General features: G+C 43.2%; 1 protein-coding gene across 1 annotated transcript in view; it reads right to left on the bottom strand.

The window, feature by feature from the left end:
* Positions 1-18,733, bottom strand: part of KDR (kinase insert domain receptor (a type III receptor tyrosine kinase)) — a 91,218-nt gene that overhangs the window by 12,167 nt on the left and 60,318 nt on the right. Inside the window, 19 exon segments of the mRNA XM_009335211.1 lie at positions 3-127; positions 1,776-1,864; positions 3,092-3,205; positions 4,442-4,546; positions 4,813-4,948; positions 5,343-5,449; positions 7,126-7,257; positions 7,410-7,556; positions 8,479-8,823; positions 9,567-9,675; positions 10,280-10,400; positions 11,506-11,662; positions 12,501-12,664; positions 12,758-12,869; positions 14,255-14,423; positions 15,151-15,290; positions 16,539-16,707; positions 17,032-17,156; positions 18,318-18,514. Of these exon segments, the coding sequence (XP_009333486.1) occupies positions 3-127; positions 1,776-1,864; positions 3,092-3,205; positions 4,442-4,546; positions 4,813-4,948; positions 5,343-5,449; positions 7,126-7,257; positions 7,410-7,556; positions 8,479-8,823; positions 9,567-9,675; positions 10,280-10,400; positions 11,506-11,662; positions 12,501-12,664; positions 12,758-12,869; positions 14,255-14,423; positions 15,151-15,290; positions 16,539-16,707; positions 17,032-17,156; positions 18,318-18,514 (2,763 nt within the window).

Raw genomic sequence — 18,733 nt, 5'->3', positions numbered from 1 at the left:
GCTCTTCCACAAAGCCAGAGCTTGCTGAGCTCTGGCTGCTCGTGATGCTGTCCAACCGTCGCTTCAGGTCCACGGAGACATCACCAACATAGTTCTCCTTCCCCTGCCGAAACCTGGCACTTTTGGTCTAGAAACGTGAGGGAAGGGTGGGAGAAATCAGAAGCAGAAAGTGTACCAGAAGCTTCCTCGGGAGAGGCAATGACGCTCCCCACAGTCTGTGCCATGGGCACCACTGAAAGCAGGGAGGGCAGCCCAGCACTGGCGTGACCGGCCGCTCGGCTCCAAGCCAGCTCTAGTTGGGGCACCAGGCTGGCACGGTGACAGTGCCGGCAAACCCCAACTCATGGCCACGCAGGTTCACCAGCTCGAGCACCCTCTGCCACTATACAGCATGGCTTTAGCCTGCTCCCGTGTCCTCCCAGCTGCCTCCCATCAACATATCCACATGCTTGGGAATAAATGCCCCCCGCCTCTCCGTACTGCTACGGCTTTACCTCCCACTGCTGCAAAGACGCTTCCGCTAAACCTCTACCTTGGCTAAAACCCTGGCAGCCCTCAAAGTCAGATTTATTTCCTTCTTCCTCTAAGCCACCGAATGCCTCTAAGGAGGTTGCCAGCCCCGAAGGCTTCCTCGACCATGTTTCCATTTTCTCCTGCTTTGGTTTGGTGACTTTTCTGCCCTGGTAGGGCTGTTTTTTTCCGTTGCCAATTCCCAACCCCACCGCTTGTGTAAGCAAGGGTCAGCACCCTTGTGAAGCCCTGCCTCTTCCTTCAAGGTCTCTCAGATATTTGTTTACCCTTTTTACCTCACAAGAGGATGCAGTGAGTTGCCTTTGCCAATATAAAATAGTAAACAATGACTCCAAGGATAAAGAAAAATAACCCCCTGGAAAACTGACAAACAGTTTGAAGAAGCCCTTATCTAAACACAGCAGCTACAGGAAGACTGAAGTTCAGGTCTACCAGCATGGCAGAGCACAGTCCAGGGGCCTTCCTCCTGGCCATAGGTAAAAAGGGTAGGGTCCCGAGCATGATGCTCAGTGCTGAGTACCCACAGCCATGCTCCTCATACGGCAATCTGACCCTCGGAGGGGATGGATCCTCCCAACTCTCTCCAGAAATCAGATCTCCTCGCAGAGGTGACCAGAAATGAGTTTGAAAATGCCAATCTCCATCCCCACTCTCCTTTCAAACCGGGCTGCAAAGAGGGGCTGTTGTGATGGGAACTCGCCTTTGCAAAGGACTTAGGAAGTGAAAAGCTGAACATAAACTCATGAGATACATCATTTATACAAAATTATTAACAGCAAAAAAAATGTATAGTCTGGTTCAGCAATGAGCTAAGGGGATAGCAGAAAGGATAATCGGGTAACAGAAGATACCTATGGGTATCTGATGCATATATACACTAAGCAGAGAATGCAGTTATTTAAGGTGGTCTGGAGCTTAACTAAGAAAGGAAAAAATTCAGGCTGATAATCAGAAAAAACTTCCTGACAGATAGGGCCAAGTGTAGAATAATCTGCCAAGGGAAATAGTGGAAGCCCAGTTCCTTTGCACATTTTAAGCTAACAATAACAAAAGAGCTACATTGCAGAGGCCGGGGGAAAGACTAGATGACCTCTGATGTCTTTGCCATCTCTCATTCCCATGAGAAGTACTAGATATTCAGCATCCCCAAGGATTGCCACTACAGTCGGCACTAGAAACAGAAACATTGTGTGTGGAAAAAACCCACCAAATCAAACATTATGCTGTTAACCTTGACTCCTTACCTTGTACGGGACAAATTCACTCCTCTTGTTCCGTAGGTAAGCTGACAGATTTCCAAACTTGCAATATTCCACGATCACCATGAGCGGGCCTGTATAACACATAAAGCAATTCCTTAGAAAGACCATTTATATCCCACCTTACCTCACAGCATAATTTGTGGCTAGAAATACATACATTTCAAAAAGCATTCTACTACCCAGAGGTTTTTAAAAATACCAGTAATAAAAAAAAAATCCATTCAAAGCAGGGAAATTATTCCTTTTCTGCTGTATAAGGAAGGAAATGAGAGCACAGCCTTTGAAAACCACAGGCCTAATTTCATATGTGAAAATGTATAGTGCTGTGCTTATACTTAAAGTCCCAATAACTGCCTATGCTAATTGACACTGTAAGGATGCGACATACATATTTGAATGAACTTCAGTGCAATTAACCACTCATCTGCAACAAAGTACACACATGATTATCCATGTATTTTTGTGCAGGCAGTTTAAGTCCTAAAAACTTGAAACAGGAATCTCAGTTTCAGACATAGATGCCTTAATATACAGTCCAAATGGGGTATTTCATGCTCAAATTGCTTCATATAGGCATAGGTTACAATGACAAATTTCCAGTTCCAGATACTGCCCATGTCTATTTTACTATGGAATAAACAAGGAAAGAAATATTTATGGATTATGTTTCCTTCAACTACTGCACTTCTGTCATGGAACTTTACAAATTAAATTCTGATCCCACAGTAAGCCAACAAGTCAGCTTCCCTGAAAAATTATTACTGAGTCACTTCACGCTGAATTTCTTCCAAATTAGCGTGCAGTGCTGGATTTGTTAAACGAAACATCTGTCCCCCATTATAAAGTAAAATAGGTTCATCCACCCAGAGCTGGACTCCAAATTACAATCTCCCCTCCTACACACACGCAGAGGCACCCACAGCCCATCCAAAGCCAGGGAGGGAAGTCACAGCTTGCAATTGCACTGTAGCTGGTGGCAAGAATAAGACCAACTTGTTACATCTGGTACTAGACTCAGACTCAAAGTCTGTTACACGTGGGGTGTCCACTATGAAAGTGGATCTGAGTGACAGAAAAGCAGTGATAGAACAACTAAGGGATGGAGCTGGATGTAGAACTCAGGGCTTCTGAGCCCTTATTCCACCTCTGGACCAGCTCACTCTTATCAGAATTTCTTTTTCAAAAAAAGAAGACAATTTCTTCCCGATATTGATTTTGAAACTCAATTTTCTATGCAGCAGAAAAAGCAGAAATAGGGTTTTCATTAGCACCTTTCCACCCAGTGAAAAGTCACTCACCTCCTGGCTTTGTGCAGGCTCCAAGTAAATTGACAACATTGAGATGGTGGCCAATATGAATGAGGATTTTCAGCTCCGACATAAGTGCTCTGTGCTCACTATGGGTTGCACCCTCTGCAGAGGTAAAACAACACAGATCAGGAGCATCACAGACAGAAAGATTTTCCCCTTCTCTGCAGTCTCTTCTGTTATTTTTCCAGCCCATCTAGTGAGAAGTCTTGTTGGTTGGTAGCCTGGATCAGCTATGCTGCAGGACATCAATGAAAGCTAGACACATGCATGACAGGGTTGGTTTTGCTCTGCTTTTAAACGTTTTCCAAAAATTGCCAAGGGCAGTGCATCAGAACAGGGACACAAACAATGCAGATTAGCAGACATCTTTTTTCCTACAGACCTTTTGAGCAGTTTGTACTCTGCCATTTGACCCTCCCAGCCAAGAAGAGCTAGAAACTTAGTCCCATAGCCTTTGCTGGGGTCCACGCTAAGAGTCCAATGGATCCATGGACTGGGGGAGGTAGGCCCAGGGCCAAATATGCCTGACCCTACAGCCTCACCAAAAGTCTGGAGATGTGGCTGGTGTCCTCATCCCACAGGGACAGAAGGGGAAGAGGAAAGAGCTGAAGCAGTGGGGAGAGAGGGGCAGAGGAGGCAGCTCTCTGCAGTCTGCCTGAGCACTAGGAAGCTGGAGGGACAGGGCTTTCTGATTTTTATTGTCATTACTGCGCGCTTATCCCATTGCAACGAGTCTGCAACAGGTCTTGCCTGTGCTTGCGACTGCACACACTGTACTGTCAGAAATCCCTCGGCTTTCCCACCCTTCCTCCAGTACACCACAGTGTGGGATACAACCCCTGGCTACTGGGAGCCCCATTTTTCTGCCCCAGCTACGTCCTCCTCAGGAACAGTGTGTCTGGGAACCACAGCTTTCAACTTTCCTGTGGCAAATGCAAGGCACTATAATATGATTTAAAGTGAGGAGAAAGCTGTTCAAAACTATTACTCATTTTGGAGCATGCCTAAGCCATTGTCTGAGACTTGCAGAAAGCTCCCTACCAGGCTGCATAAGGCAAAAATGGACACGTGCAAATTGCTTGCAGGAGCAAGTTTATATTCTAAACCTGAGTAGATCTATAAAGCAATGGCTAAGAAACCACAGTCACATTGCTCCAATTATCGATGAGGTAAAGGCATGTATTTTCCCTAATCATCGCTTCATGACACCAACTGTTAAGCTAAACTTGTATACATCATTGGAACAAACATTGTGATTTTTTTCTATCTACTGGTTATAGTATTGGCAATTATCCCTATATTGTGTATTCAAGGTGAAGTTTTAGTCATCATTTTTACCTTTAAGCATTTTGACTGCCACTGTTTTGCAGGTAGCAGTTTTGTCGATCCCAAACGCATCTGCTTCTATGACCTGGCCAAAAGCTCCACGCCCAAGAGGTTTACCTTGAAGTGAGAAGATCAACATACTCCAATTTATTTGCCTGGCACAGTGGGCAAAAGATGCAGAATAAACAGCAACTCCACACTGAATTTATGTATCAGAAATTAACAGAGGGCTGATAATGGGGAGAGGATGCGTTATATCCTATGGGATCACAGAGCCCACCCAGGGGTGCTGCATCAGGGCAGCCCCATGGCAAGCCAGGACCTGAAACACCCCCCAGGGCTGGCTGCAGCATCACTAAATGGCTGGTGCAATGAAGACACACCTAGCTTTAGCCGGTCTCTGGGAAACTCCCACTTGCTGGCATCATACGGGAGCCGTTCGCAGTGCTCGTCTATAGGGACTTCATCAGGATCCATGATGATTGACAAATAGCCAGTCTTCATGTCCCCTCCATTGGCCTGGAAAATGGTATTAGTTGTAGTTGCACAGATTTTTTGCTGGTGATGTGCAAGCCATTTTCTCACTTTGTAGTGTTCCACTATTTCCCAGAAATGCCAGGCTACCATTTCCCTATGCGATGTCATTGTGTGATCATCATTAATTACTTGCACTTTTTCTTTTTTTTTAATAAACAAAACCAGCTGAAACATTTTTTCTCTTGTGAGTGCCTGTTCAATTAAAAACAAATTTCTGTGCCCCCGGTTCCAGGCAAGAATGTTAAGGCATGGAGAGAAAAAATGTGTCTGTTGATTTAAGAACAATGGAAAGAAACAACACAAAAGGCCTCAAGTCAGCTCTCATTTGTCATGCAAGACCAATGCTGACAGGACAGTACGAGAATTTTTTCATTACCCGCTTAACGGTCCGGAGGATGATTACAAGAAGCAACCAGAAGAACATGGCAATCACTGCAGTGCCAACAAGGATAATGAGCTCCAGATTCGTTTTCTCTTCAGCGCCTGGGAAGAAATAAATGAATATCTGAGTGATAGTTGGAAGCATATTGGTTTTGTTAATTCATTAAAGTAGAGAATGGAGGTCCTTGTTCTGAAGGTTCGTTTTAAAAGTGCAACATGGAGCGAAGAAACGAAAGCAAAACAAAACAAAAAGCTTGGGGTTTTATGTTGGAATATTACGCTTAGTTTTGTGCTGTTTTACACACCACCCAATTTCTTAGCATCAGCTTTGTTCCAAGGGCAGTATCTGGACCTTTGGCAAATATAAAAAAGTAAAATCTCATATTTTAAAAAGAAATCGTTGTTTTAGAATACTCAAAATTAATTACTCTTTCTCCAGAAACTGAAAAAAAACCATCATATAGTTAATAAAGTGCTGTGAGAATGACCCAGAGAACAATCTCTCTCTTGTCTCTTTACATGCTTCAGCTGGGGCATGAAAAAACGTGGTTCTACAAGAACACATGAAAATAAGTTCTTATTTACAACATCCCTTTTCCAGTAAAATAGACTCCAGCAGATACCACTTGAACATCTATTAATGCGCAGGAGCAGCTCTCTTCTTAAGCTCCCATTCGCCACATCACGCTCCTGTATTTCATCCCTCACACCATACAGGTTTTCCTACACAGTAGCACACTCCATTGCATGACCCCAATGAGCTGCACAATAAATTTCTTGGAGGGAAACAGTATGTCCTACACAGATTTCCAACTTTTACAGACATGCCCCAGCCATATTTACCACATCAGCTGAAATCTACATTGATGTCAGCTGCAGATAATTTCCACCCCAAGTAAACATATTGCCCAACATCTTAATATCCTAATGGGACCTATAAGAATAACAGGATATTGCTTTAATTACCTTAACGGAACAGATGGGACAATCACCCTGACTTATAAGACAGAGGTTTGTGAAGGATTCAGTGACTAAATTTTGCAAATGTACTAATATTAAGGGCAAGGAGCTGCTAGTTCAAGGCTTCTCATTGCAACTCTTGGTGGAAAGTCCATCATGGTTACAGCTACTCAGACTGCAGACTAACCTCTTGTTGGGATTTATTGTTTATTATTGCAAATTGCATTTCGGTGTGCCACAATAGGACTGGAACAAGTGAGAGACGGGTCTCACAAACACTACTTTCAGAGCTTGGTGGACTAAGGCTGGAGTCCCCTAACCCCAAACCGCTACCTGTTCCTGTCACTGAAATGGGACGGCAATCACAACAGACTGCACAAAGTCTTCACTCTGTTTTTCTTAGATGCTGTGACAGCAATGACATAGTTTAAAAAGTTACAACTGTTAAAAAACATAGTATGACAATTATGTTACCAAGACAATAGAGATGGTCCAGGACATCTGCAGGTCTAGGTAGGCTCTGTTGTATAGGTTTGCATGTAATATAGACTGACAGAGTTTTCTTTGCAACCACAAGTAAGATAGATTCAGCTTTTGTTGAAAAGCTCTAAATGACATTGGGGAGAAGAAAGCGTCAGCCTCAACAGCTGGGATTACGATGGCTGTGACAGCACCCAATTTGAGCTCGATAGGAATGGTCAGGATTTTTCGCAAATCTCATTGTGTATTTTCAGATCTCCGATCAGGATAGCCAGTAGATTTTCCTTTTAGTGATTATAACAATTTCATGCACAATCAGGAAAGAAGCTAACACTAACCTTCCACTGAAAAAAAAGCCACTGCTTTTCTGCATCCGAGGACGTTGCAGGCAAGGCAGGTGTATAGCCCTCCATCTTCTTTCCTTACTCGACGTATGGTTAGTGTTTTGTTTCCATCTTTCAAAACAATACCTGGAAAAAATCATGATTCTTAGTTCTGCTATTTTTATGCCACTTGGTGTTAAAAATTCAAAATGAAACTTTTCATGGTGAACATCAGCAGTGAGTCCCATGAAACAAAGTCCTTAAGTGATAGAAAATTATAGCAAAGGAGCAATCCTCACCTGAATCTTCAACAAGGGTTTCGTTATTTTTAAACCATATGATGTTTGGAGGAGGAATGCCATTCACTGTGCATGACACTTCTATGGTTTCACCAATGTTTGTTGTTTGATTTTCCAGATTTCCTACCAGTGTAGGTGCCATGGGCTCTGTTGGTTCGAAAATACAGCAAAATTACTGACCATTAAAGAAAACATCCATTTTTGCAGTAATAGCACATGATGACATTCTACACACTTGGCCCAGTAACAAAGTCTCAAATCCTTTTATAACACCAACAGCCATAGCGTTCATGTTAAGATCATAGTTAAACTTCCACGACACGAAAAAATGACAATAGCCAAGAAAATTTTAACAGTACTGATGTAACTTGCTTTAGATGGTTTAATTTGTAGCAGGCTGCTGAGGGAGGAGGGAATAGGTGAGAAATTGCTTCCCTCACATTTCTATTTCCAGGGTCATTACGAGAAGTCTGATACTGCTGGTCCATCAAACATCCATTCAGGACAGCCCATGAACATGCGTAAATATTTTCCTGAATCTGTCTAATCAGCCTAGACATCTAGGTCCCAAAGCAAAGTCATCTGTATTTGTGTGAAAAGCTGATTATCAGCTTGCATTGCTTGTGCCTGAATAACAGCACCACTTCGTGACAGTTTTAAATTATAGACACTACTTCAAACTGAAGAGCCAGTGACACAAAACAGTAGCATTAATGCTATGAATACACACATGGATATACAGCTAGAGTGAATAACGTCTTTTGAAAAGTAAAATTGAGAAGTTATTGAGCTAAACACATGCCTTATTTGTGCAAAAGCCAAACTCATCGCCTTGCACAGCACAGTGGCTCGGTCAGTGTTTCCTCACCGGTACTGATGAAATAGTAAGTCCCTGCTGCCCGGACAAGCCCCAGACCTGCATGTTACAACAAATGGTCTAAATCTATTTAACAGACTGAGTGCACCACTAAGCCAACACATGCAAGGCCTGAAGATACCAAAAACTGACACTACAGCAGTTATTTTCATACATAGCCACCCATTTTGGTTCACAGTAAGAGATCTGTACCTTGAACAGTGAGGTGCTTCACCAGGCAGTGCTGTGTTTTAGCCTTTTTGTCCTGAGCAATGCAAACGTAGTCTCCTCCATCCTGGAGGGAGATGTTACGAAGGATGAGCTCTAAGGTGACATTTTCACCATTGGTATTTGAAACTGTTGCATTCAGCTTCTGGAGAGCGTTGAGGTTCTTGCAAACGGGCATGGGCAGTCCTCCAAAGGGAGTCTGCGAAGCGTGAGCACTGAGTTTGTACCATGATAGCTTCTCAAAGGTGAATTTGTCTGCCGTGCATTGCAAGGACATGTTATCCTTCTCTGTAAGCTGATTCCGAGGCTGGAGATTAATTTCAAGACCCCCTGCAAGTTAAAAAAATAAAAGAAATTCCTATGAGGTTGCACATTTTGTTGCCAACAGTAACTTGAAAAAGCCATTTTACAAATATAGCCTTATCCTCATCTTGGCCAGTTGTAAATAAGGAAAGAAAACACTGAAAAATCAACCCATCATTTATGTAAAGAGTACAATCTCATTAAAAACAATACATTTAAAATGGATCAAAGAAAGGCCTGTGTAATGAATATAGTTCCTCTTACTGTAGAAAATTCTGGCAACCTAAGATGATTCTTAGCACTATCTCGTAGTTCATTTTTAGATTTCGATTAAAATATTATTTCAGCATGTGAATATGGGGACTGATTTTCAAGAAGACAGAAGCTCTTTGCCACTGTTTTTGAAAATGTTGGTCTTAGCTTTTACGGTACATCTTTACTCATTTTGTGACACTACAATAATTTCTCTGTAGCTCTTTTAAGTAACTGCAAAAGCCCAATAGCAATCACTCTTGGGACAACAGTGCCCATTTTGCATCATCTTCACGGGACTGCCACTCCACATGCCAGCAGAACTAACCACTTGGCTGAAGTTAGGTGATGACTTTAAAGGAGGCATTAGGAAAACCTTAAGAAAACCTAAATTTCTAAAGAATGAAAGGATTTTGTAAAGGACAGGAATCAGACAACAATGTTGAAGCACCCATCATTAGCGAAACAGACAAAATAATATTAATTTAACATGGCTGTCCTCAACAGGGTATACTTACTGGTCACATGAAAGGAGATAACTCTCTCACTTGACCCAGCTCTGTTCGTAGCCATACATCTATACAAAGCAGATACATTCGCTGCTTGAATCACGAGGGTGCTCACAGTCTGCAAAAGAACAATCGAGTAATTTCATACTGCATCAGTGCTAAAGTACGTATGTGAGCCCGACCACCTCAACAGCTCAGCAAAGTGCTCTGCAGATATCTGCACAACCAAAAATCCCTCCACAGCACAAATCCATGGCACAGCAGGAGCACAGTCGCCTTCTGACATTTACATTTTTTTCCTTAAGTCTGTAACAATCAGGCAAAAGAAAACAAGAAAAAGCAGCCTGCCAGAAGGCAGACTTCAGTATGTGTTAATAAATGCTGCACCCACAACTTCTTCTGCTCTTCAGTCTCTCCAGCTTCTCCCTATTACAGTTAATTGGCAAGATTAAGTCACCTAACTTCAGACCGCTAAAAGGTAAGCACTGAAATCTAAGTTATGTTCCTCAGTGGAGACTCACTTTGGGTCCGTGTCTAAAGGACTTGAAAGTGTCTACCTCTGCCGATTGGCTTCAGTAGAAGCTTGCACAACTAGCTGCGAGTAGATCCCCATGTTTAACGGTAGGTGAAGAGAGTCTCATCTCTAGCGATATATTTCCAGATATGTGGACTGCTGAACAGGGCTAATCAACCCTAACCAACAGAAAAGAAAATCTGCTCACCTTTGTTTTCCCAGCAATAGTAACAACTCGGTGCTTAATTTCAACCTGATTCCCACCCTTTCTCTCCGAGATCACTTTCCATTTCCTGCATGCATACGGATTGGCTCCCGAGCGAACTTTCCTGAGATGTAAGTAGAGACACATGCATTAGGTAAGATGAATATTCACCCTTCAAAAGAGTGGTTTTGTGTTCTCTTTATAATAACCAGATATTTGTCTACGAATCAGATGCATCACTGGCCACAGCCTGCATCTGGGAGGGAAGAGCATGTTTCTGGAAACATTTCTATTAAATTGCACCTTATAAGCTTCTGAGACCTTTATGGTCTGTAAAATAAGGAACCCCCAGGCCTAAAGGTGAATTTCCTAATTAATCTGCCTGTGTCAGCTCAATCAGGATGCTTGGAGGGAAGCAGCTATTCTGGGAACAAACCTCCATTCATAAATGGATGATTCAAGTTAATTTAGTTCAAAGGAAGACAGAGAGACATAGAAATCACTGAACTCCCTTCAAGAATTTCTTGAGGACAGTAGTCATTGTGTAGGAAGCAACCAGGCACCAAAGGAAGAAACTAGTGGAAATCATTTTAAAAACAACAACAGGAAAGAAGAATGCGCTTTTTTTTTCTGGCTTTTTTTTTTTTTAAAGGAAATCTGGGCTTATGGCAGGCCCAGATAAGGGAAGCTGCGTGAATCTCAGTCAGGCACTCTCTCTATCATTCCCCAACATCAATCAGTGCACTTCCTCCAAGATACACTTTCACACAGATAAAGAGCACCATCACACTCAGCACTTGAGCGTAAGAAAAAAAACCACCACCAAGATCCGTAATTAGCATAAACAGCAAGTTTCCTCTGTTTGGGATGGAGCTTTGGGCCTGCATCCCACAGGGAGATCTGAGGGGAGGGCATGCAGATAGCTGCGTTTGAAACCCCGCGCAAGCCAAGATGCCCTTCAAGAAGGCATGACGGCAACACGCAGGGGCTGTTGGCTCCTCACTGCAGGTGGCCCTTGCCTCTGCAACTCACCGCTGATGATGACGACCTCAGCAGAGCCTGCCTGCAACGATCTGCCTATTAAGTACAACAATCTTTTCTTCATTGGCCATTGGGTTTGTGCTCAGTAACGAGCCTGGACAAGGGATGCACACAAAAAAACCCCTCCAACCCAAGCAACCCTCAAGAGCTACATAAGCCGCAGAAGACGGCAAGGGCTTAGCACTCACTGGGGGCTGAAAGTGCACTCCTCCTCCAGCTGCCAGTGCCAGAGGACGGCGGCGGGCGGCGGGACAGCGTAGACAGTGCAGGTGAGTGCCTGCGTTGAGCCGTACTTGTAGGAGTCGACAGGGGCCAGCAGCGCGTTCTCACCGATCTGTGGGGGGACTGGAAGAGAGAGCAGCAGGTTACACCACCGCTAACGGCTCCCCAACAGCACCGTCTACACACGTTAGACCCACGGTGACTAATTCACACTGTGCCCTGCATCCGAGTGCAACGCAGAGCACCTCCAAGGAACAAGGATGTGTTGGGAAGAGGTGAACCTGCCCAACACCTTGAGGATCAGGCCCTCAAGACACAATGCTTACTATCTCCTATAAAATCTCCCTTCATTACCCCCTGGTTTAAAATGCAGCCCTCGAACTCCCACTACCACTCCCAACAGTTAAATGCATATTATTCCCCAGCTCTGATCCCACTGCATGTAGCCTTGCTGCCCTTTCCAAGGCCTGCTCTTCAAAGTATGGGGGCTAGGCTGTTTCCTGGGGAGCAGAGAAGAGGAGGAAGAAGAGAAGGAGGAGGAGGAGGAGGGTTGCACAAGGCAGAGCAGAAGAGGAGGGACAGCTGGCGTGGAGCAGGAAGGATGGGCGAGGCGGGACAGGGCCAGGATGGAGCAGGGTGGGGGAGGACTCTGGCAGCACGGCCAGCAAGGAAGGCAGGAAAAGAGCAGGATGTAGAGGCAAAGAAATAATACACAGAAAACAAAAAAACACACAAAGTATCATCACAACAACACCACCAGGAGCCTGCAGCCTCTTGACCAGCACATCCTGGAGTCAGGAGAGATGGGCCACCTCTGCCCTCCCAGGGCTCAGGTTCAAGTGCTCTCCTCCTGGCCACTACCCCCACTTAAAACTTCATAGCTCTGGGATGAACTTAATCCTAAGAATGGTAATACACCACATCCACACGTGAAAGAAAGGTACGCCTGTACGCCACTTACCATTCACAAGCAGGGTAAACGTATATCTCTTCTGCATCTTGTTAGTAGGGTTTGTAAGGACAACAGTGTAATTCCCAGCATCCTTTTCAGTTGCTTCAGTGATCACTAACATGTAGCCAAGTTTAACTGTATGATTTGCATTGATGGCTTTTCCATTTTTATACCTGAAGAAAATATAGAGCGCTTTGAATACTTCAGAGATTTACCTTGACTAAGAATAGCTCAGTTTTTCAAACACGTCGTGTCCCGATTCTTACCATTTCGCCTCTGGTAGAGGATATCCTTTAAACTTGACCGGAATTTTGATTGTATCACCTAACCTTGTCTCAACCACATTCTCCATTCTCTCCAGGTGAATAAAAGGACTTTCTGCAAAAAATTAAATGAAATTGTCTTTCCACATGGACAAAAGCATAAATGGTCTCTGTTTGGGTTAGCACTTAACAGCAGATGACAAATAGAGGCCAGTCACAGGACGCCACTGGTAAAGCACAGTTGGCTCCAAACTGGAGAGAGCTGGTGGGCTCTGGACCCACCATGAAAGCCCAGTCCTTTTCCTTGCACAGAGGAGTGGACCAGTTCCCCCACCGGGGAGCTCTGGAAAGCAGAGACAAGACTCAGCTCTCAGGACAGCGAGCCAACTGTCAGACCTATATACATATATAAATAAATAAATATCATAAAACTGGATCGATCTACTCATTCCAGGAAATAGTATTCAAAACTAGAATGTGATAAAGATAGATACTTTCAGCCTCTTCTCAAGTATGTATTTGAACCGTTGCAGTCACAGAATACTTTGAAATTATTTACATTACTTGTTATAAGTTATAAACTTGCATTCAGACTAAGACAGCTATTAGCCTTTTGGCTAAGATTTAGGATGGCATCAACTTAATAGCTGGTACACTCACTATAGCACATGACCTGGTTTTGGCTCCTGAAGAGAAATAGAAATAACCCAGGAGAAAATTGAGTCTATCTTGAATCACTGTGCCAAATAATAAGTTTGAACGTTAAAAAAAAAGGAAAAGAGCCATTAATATTCAGGCCCCTCAAATCAGACCTCAGGAAAACCAGTCTCCTTGAAAATAGAAAACCCTTTGTCTGACTCAGTGATTAAAAATGAGCCATTCTCATGCTGGCAATATTTTTCTAGAAGTAAGCCAGTGGAGCCACTGGGGCTGCGCCCAAGAGGGGCTTGAGAAAAGGCTGTAGGATGTGGCCTCGTACTTATCTATGCACTTAGCCAAAGTTGTTTCCTTTGCATCATTTCCGTATGACCAAAACTCCATTTGATTCATCTATTCATAATGTAAAAGCTGAAAGTTTTATTTTCCTAGCTTCATTCATGCCGACCCAGACTCTTGTTCCACAGAGCCATCAGAATCTAGCGGAAGTTCACCTGGAGTGAGAACAGGCAACCCTTATTCAAAGTCATCTACACAAATGCAGCTTTACAGGACCTCAAGGAGGTCAACACAGAAGAGGACCAGAGGCTTACCTCAGTTTATTTTACTGCCCATTTTCCTATGGGATTCTACAGCTTTCAGTAACATACAGGGTCCTTTAAAATCTTATCATTAGCTAAGCTTGTGGTATAAAAATAGTCCTATAGTGGGTGCAAGAGAAATACTGTAGCTGCAGTTTGGTTCATTTCTGTCATTCGATTCATCACTGAGTTGCCTTCTGCATCCCAGTAATCAATCCCAAATCTGAAGCAATCAACAAAACTGAAGTGGAAGATGCCATACCATGGATAATGAAGTAACTGCTGTTTTTCATGTTCATACGGCCACTGGATGCTGCGCAAGTATATCGACCTTTGTCACTTAAGGACACACTGTCGATGGTAAGAGTGCTTACAAACTTCTTTACTTCTCCTGCAGTGGTTTTTAAATCCCTTATGGTTGCACGTTTTTCCTGTAATAGGTAAAAGACAGAGGTGTTTGGGAATTTTATTGTTATTCCTCTTTGCACATCTGTATATACTAGCAATTTCTTTGTATATTATCAATCATCTGCTTTGTCAATATTATAAAGAGGGGAGTGACATTATAACTGAATCAAATTTTATTGTGACATTGGCACCTTTAAGTTATTATGGATTGTCCTGGTTTCGGCTGGGATAGAGTTAATTTCCTTCCTAGTAGCTGGTACAGTGCTGTGTTTTGGATTTAGGATGAGAACAATGCTGATAACACACCGATGTTTTAGTTGTTGCTAGGTAGTGTTTACACTAGTCAAGGACTTTTCAGCTTCTCGTGCTCTACCGACTGAGAAGGCTGGAGGTGCACAAGAACCCAAACTGGCCAAAGGGACATTCCATACCATGTGACGTCATGCTCAGTACATAAACTGGGGAAAGCTGGCCGGGGGGGCCGCTGCTCTGGGACTGGCTGGGCATCAGTCGGCGGGTGGTGAGCAATTGCACTGTGCATCACTTGCTTTGTATGTTATTATTATTATTACATTATTATTGTTATTATCATTTGATTTCAATTAGTAAACTGTTTTTATCTCAACCCACGAGTTTTTCTCACTTGTGCTCTTCCAATTCTCTCCCCCATCCCACCAGGGGCAGGGGGGGGTGAGCGAGCGGCTGTGTGGTGCTTAGCTGCCGACAGGTTAAACCACGACATGGATTTACCTTGACAGTAGGGTAGTCCCATTTAAAATCAATTCCTACATTCAGCTCTGTTCTTACGGTGCAATTGAGAACAAGTTTTTCTCCCACTGCCAGCTCTACTTGGTAGTGCGGGTTCATCGTCAGGTCATAAATTCGGTATCCTAGAGGAAGAAAAAGGCACACACAAAACATGGGGGTAAGAAGAGGTTTCTTTACAGCACCCAGCACCAACTTTCCCATGCGAATTCACTGAAACTCCCACCAAAACCCCAGCTACAAAGAGGCCCCTCGATGCCCCAGTGCAGCATGATGACGGGCGTACAAAGGAGCCTGGAGGGAAGGGATACGCCTTCTCTGAGCATTTCCCATCTGAGAGCTGCGTCAGACACGGCACAGCAGGATGTATGCACTTGATCAGAGCCCCCCCAGCGGTGGGAGCGGGCAGGAGACGGTGACCCACACAGTTCTTCTGCCTTAGACACCTTCTTCTTACCCTTGTGAGACCTGCAACTAAAGGAGATACATCCCCACCCCCAGCAATAAGTGGGAACTTTATTAAGAATGACAGTCTGGCATTGGTAAAATTATCCAAAGTTTACTTTGTGCAATAAAATATTGAAAATATTCCGAACTAGAATATTCTGAATGCAGAAATTCTGCAGAAGTTCTGAATTTGCTCCAAATCAGAGTGAGGACTGATGAATTTGGTGGAGAAGCAAGAGCCTGCTGCACAGAGTAAAGGCTGGAGGGCTGCTATGTCTTCCTGCCAAGCAAGGCGAGACTGCCTTGGTGCCAGCTGGCCACTTGAAGTGGTCATAGTGTCCTCAGAGTCAAAAGAGAAAGAGCTGCAGTTTCAGCTCAGGCTTGAGCCTCCGCAGAATCATCATGTTATTTCTGGGTTTTGATGAACAACTGAAAAAATATACCAGGACAGCATAAACCCCTGTCAGAGTCAGGACATAGGTCTGAAGGAGACAAGACAACCTAGCTCCCAGTGTGTCCTTCAGATCCCTCATTCCCTTGGTACCCCCTCAGAGCAATTCCATCCCATCTGCTGCTGATGGATGCCTGCCTCTAGTTCCCTTCAACTATGACTTGGATCCTGGATAAGTGAATAAAGTACAGAATAGAGTGATTTTAGGAAAAAGGCTTGCATTGTCAGGGAAAAAATAAAATCCCTGGCATCTATGTAACACCAAAAATAGAAGCACTTATCCCAATGATCAACCAGAAAGAACACAATACATTGCATTTAAAAGAAAAGAAATATATATCACAACATCCATTTTGCATTAGCTGCACTGTCAGTATTGAATAACCTAGAGTCCAACCAAATGTAATTGGTTCAATATGTTGTAGCGAGCAAAATAACATTGGCTATAGAGAAAAAAAAAACAACTTTGGCTTACCTACAACTGCGACTATGTATATCACAGACTGATAGCTTTCATCATCTATTTTAGCTTCACAGAAGACCATGCCCGCATAGTTGATTAAATGACTGGGTATAGTGAAGCCTTTTTTATTATTCCACGAGATTGATTTACCATCAGGAACAAATATCTTTTCTGGATATTTCTGTTTGAAATATTGATAAAATACATAGTCAGATTTCAAAAATCAAACAACCCTGAATTTTCAAGTCCAACATTTTCCATAACTGCAGGGTCCCAGTTTTAACATCCTAGCTCAGGCAATCTCCCCTTCATAGGCCACCACTCTGCACTTTGAGAGCACAGGATCATGGACGAGTACAGTTACAGCACTCACTTTGTAATCACAGGCCGTAAAATTCCCAAGGATGGAAAGTTTTTAAGAAACATATTTATACTTCAGGCAATGTATTTATGTCACAGTGATCTCAGCTAACTCTTATAATAATATTGGGGTTTTTTTCCTTACCGCATGTAGAGATACATTGAGATTTGATACGGTTCCAAGGCACGGCACTACCACAGTTTTATTCTTAGTGATGTATACAATGCCAAGCTGATCGCTAACTGAAGTCACAAATGGAGATCTGTAATCTAGAAGAATATTCAGTTGGTAAATGGATGTTATTTGTCATGTGATTACAGAGGAAATTTTTCCAATTTTGTTCTTTCCCTGTCCATTTCTTCTCAAACCAGTTTTATTCTTTTCCATGTGGTAAAACACTTAAACGATGAGACTAAATAGGGGGGACATATTTTTACAGACTCCCCCCCTAGCTTTACAATATCATTATCCTCAAAACAGCTATCAGCAGCAGCACGCACTTTGGAGAACAGCTTCCTGCCACCGCAGTCTTTGTGCCGACAAAAATCTGATTTATCCTAGTGTGACTTTCCTTGCGTAAGTATTACAGGAAATATCAGTTAAAAGTAGTGACATGCTACATCGGCTCGCCCAATGGCAGCATCCTTTTCAAAGTCAGACCAAAAAAAAAGTAAGTTTGTGATCTTATAAAACAAGCTAACCCATCTATATAATAACATCCCATTTTTCAAAATCGTAACTATAAGTTAAAAATAAAAAGGAAACAGGGCGCACCAGAAAACGGGTATCAAGCCATCAGTGCAAAAAGGCAGATGCCTCAATGAATGCGCTTACTTAAGCTGAGTGGCTGGAGGCTTTGCAGTGTCTGCGATGCTCAGCTGCGTTCCTACCAAAACAACTTGACAGCCTGAGTTTGGAAACTTAGCTCTTAAAGCCTAAATAGATTTTACCATTACAGTCAGCAAATGTATGGAAGTTTATGTTTTGGTTTGGGTTTTTTTTTAATGGTATCAGATAGTACAAATTGTAAAAGGGATCGGATCTGTTGTTTTTAATAAATATACAATCTCTGTAATCCTCCCTCGTATGAAACTCCTGCTGAGGTCAGTAATAGCTCTTCATTCATGAGGACAGGCTCAGAGTGCAGTGGAGATATGTATGGTAAGTTCTGGGTGGAGGACAATAGCAGACCAAGTACCGCATACAACAGGTCAGTTCAAAATTACAGGTACAAAGGCTTTTCTATTGATGGCAACTAGCATACTGGCATGTCATTACTCAACATGAAAACAAGAAAAATAACAGTTTCACAGGATCAAAAATTCTAGGATTAAGAAATTTTAATGGCAAAACCGTTTTGAGATACTTGATATCCCTTTTTTCTCTTGAGGCTAGGGGAAGAACCACCTAAGAACTGTGTAAGCACTTACCTTGAACGTAGACATAAATGGTTGTAGCTGCCTGGTTGTCCCTGTAAAGGCACCTGTAGTCCCCTGTGTCATTGCTGATGACTTTGAGGAGAGTAAGTGTCTTGCAGTAGGGGCCATCGCCACAGTCTGTCACAGAGATACGCTTCTCAGCACTGCTCTGGTTGCTTGGCCAGGACCACTCCAGTGGTCTCTGACCGCTGGGAAAGCAAATGTTAGATGAACATGAGCATGCGTTGAGTGCCAGTACTGATGCCAAGGTGGCGAACCCTAGCCCCACTAGTCTCTACGGCTATGGAGAGGAACAGGCTTCATCCCGTCACATGGAACATCAAGCCACATAGGATAAATTCACGTAAATCGACCTATTGTTAATACCTATAAGGAAGCTAGCTCAGATTTACGTTCTGTGTAACCTG

The sequence above is a fragment of the Pygoscelis adeliae genome, unplaced genomic scaffold (assembly GCF_000699105.1).
Source record: "Pygoscelis adeliae isolate BGI_AS28 unplaced genomic scaffold, ASM69910v1 Scaffold21, whole genome shotgun sequence".
Taxonomy (NCBI): Eukaryota; Metazoa; Chordata; class Aves; order Sphenisciformes; family Spheniscidae; genus Pygoscelis; species Pygoscelis adeliae.
Note: the sequence above shows the minus strand (reverse complement) of the source record. Positions and strands in the feature narration are given on the sequence as shown.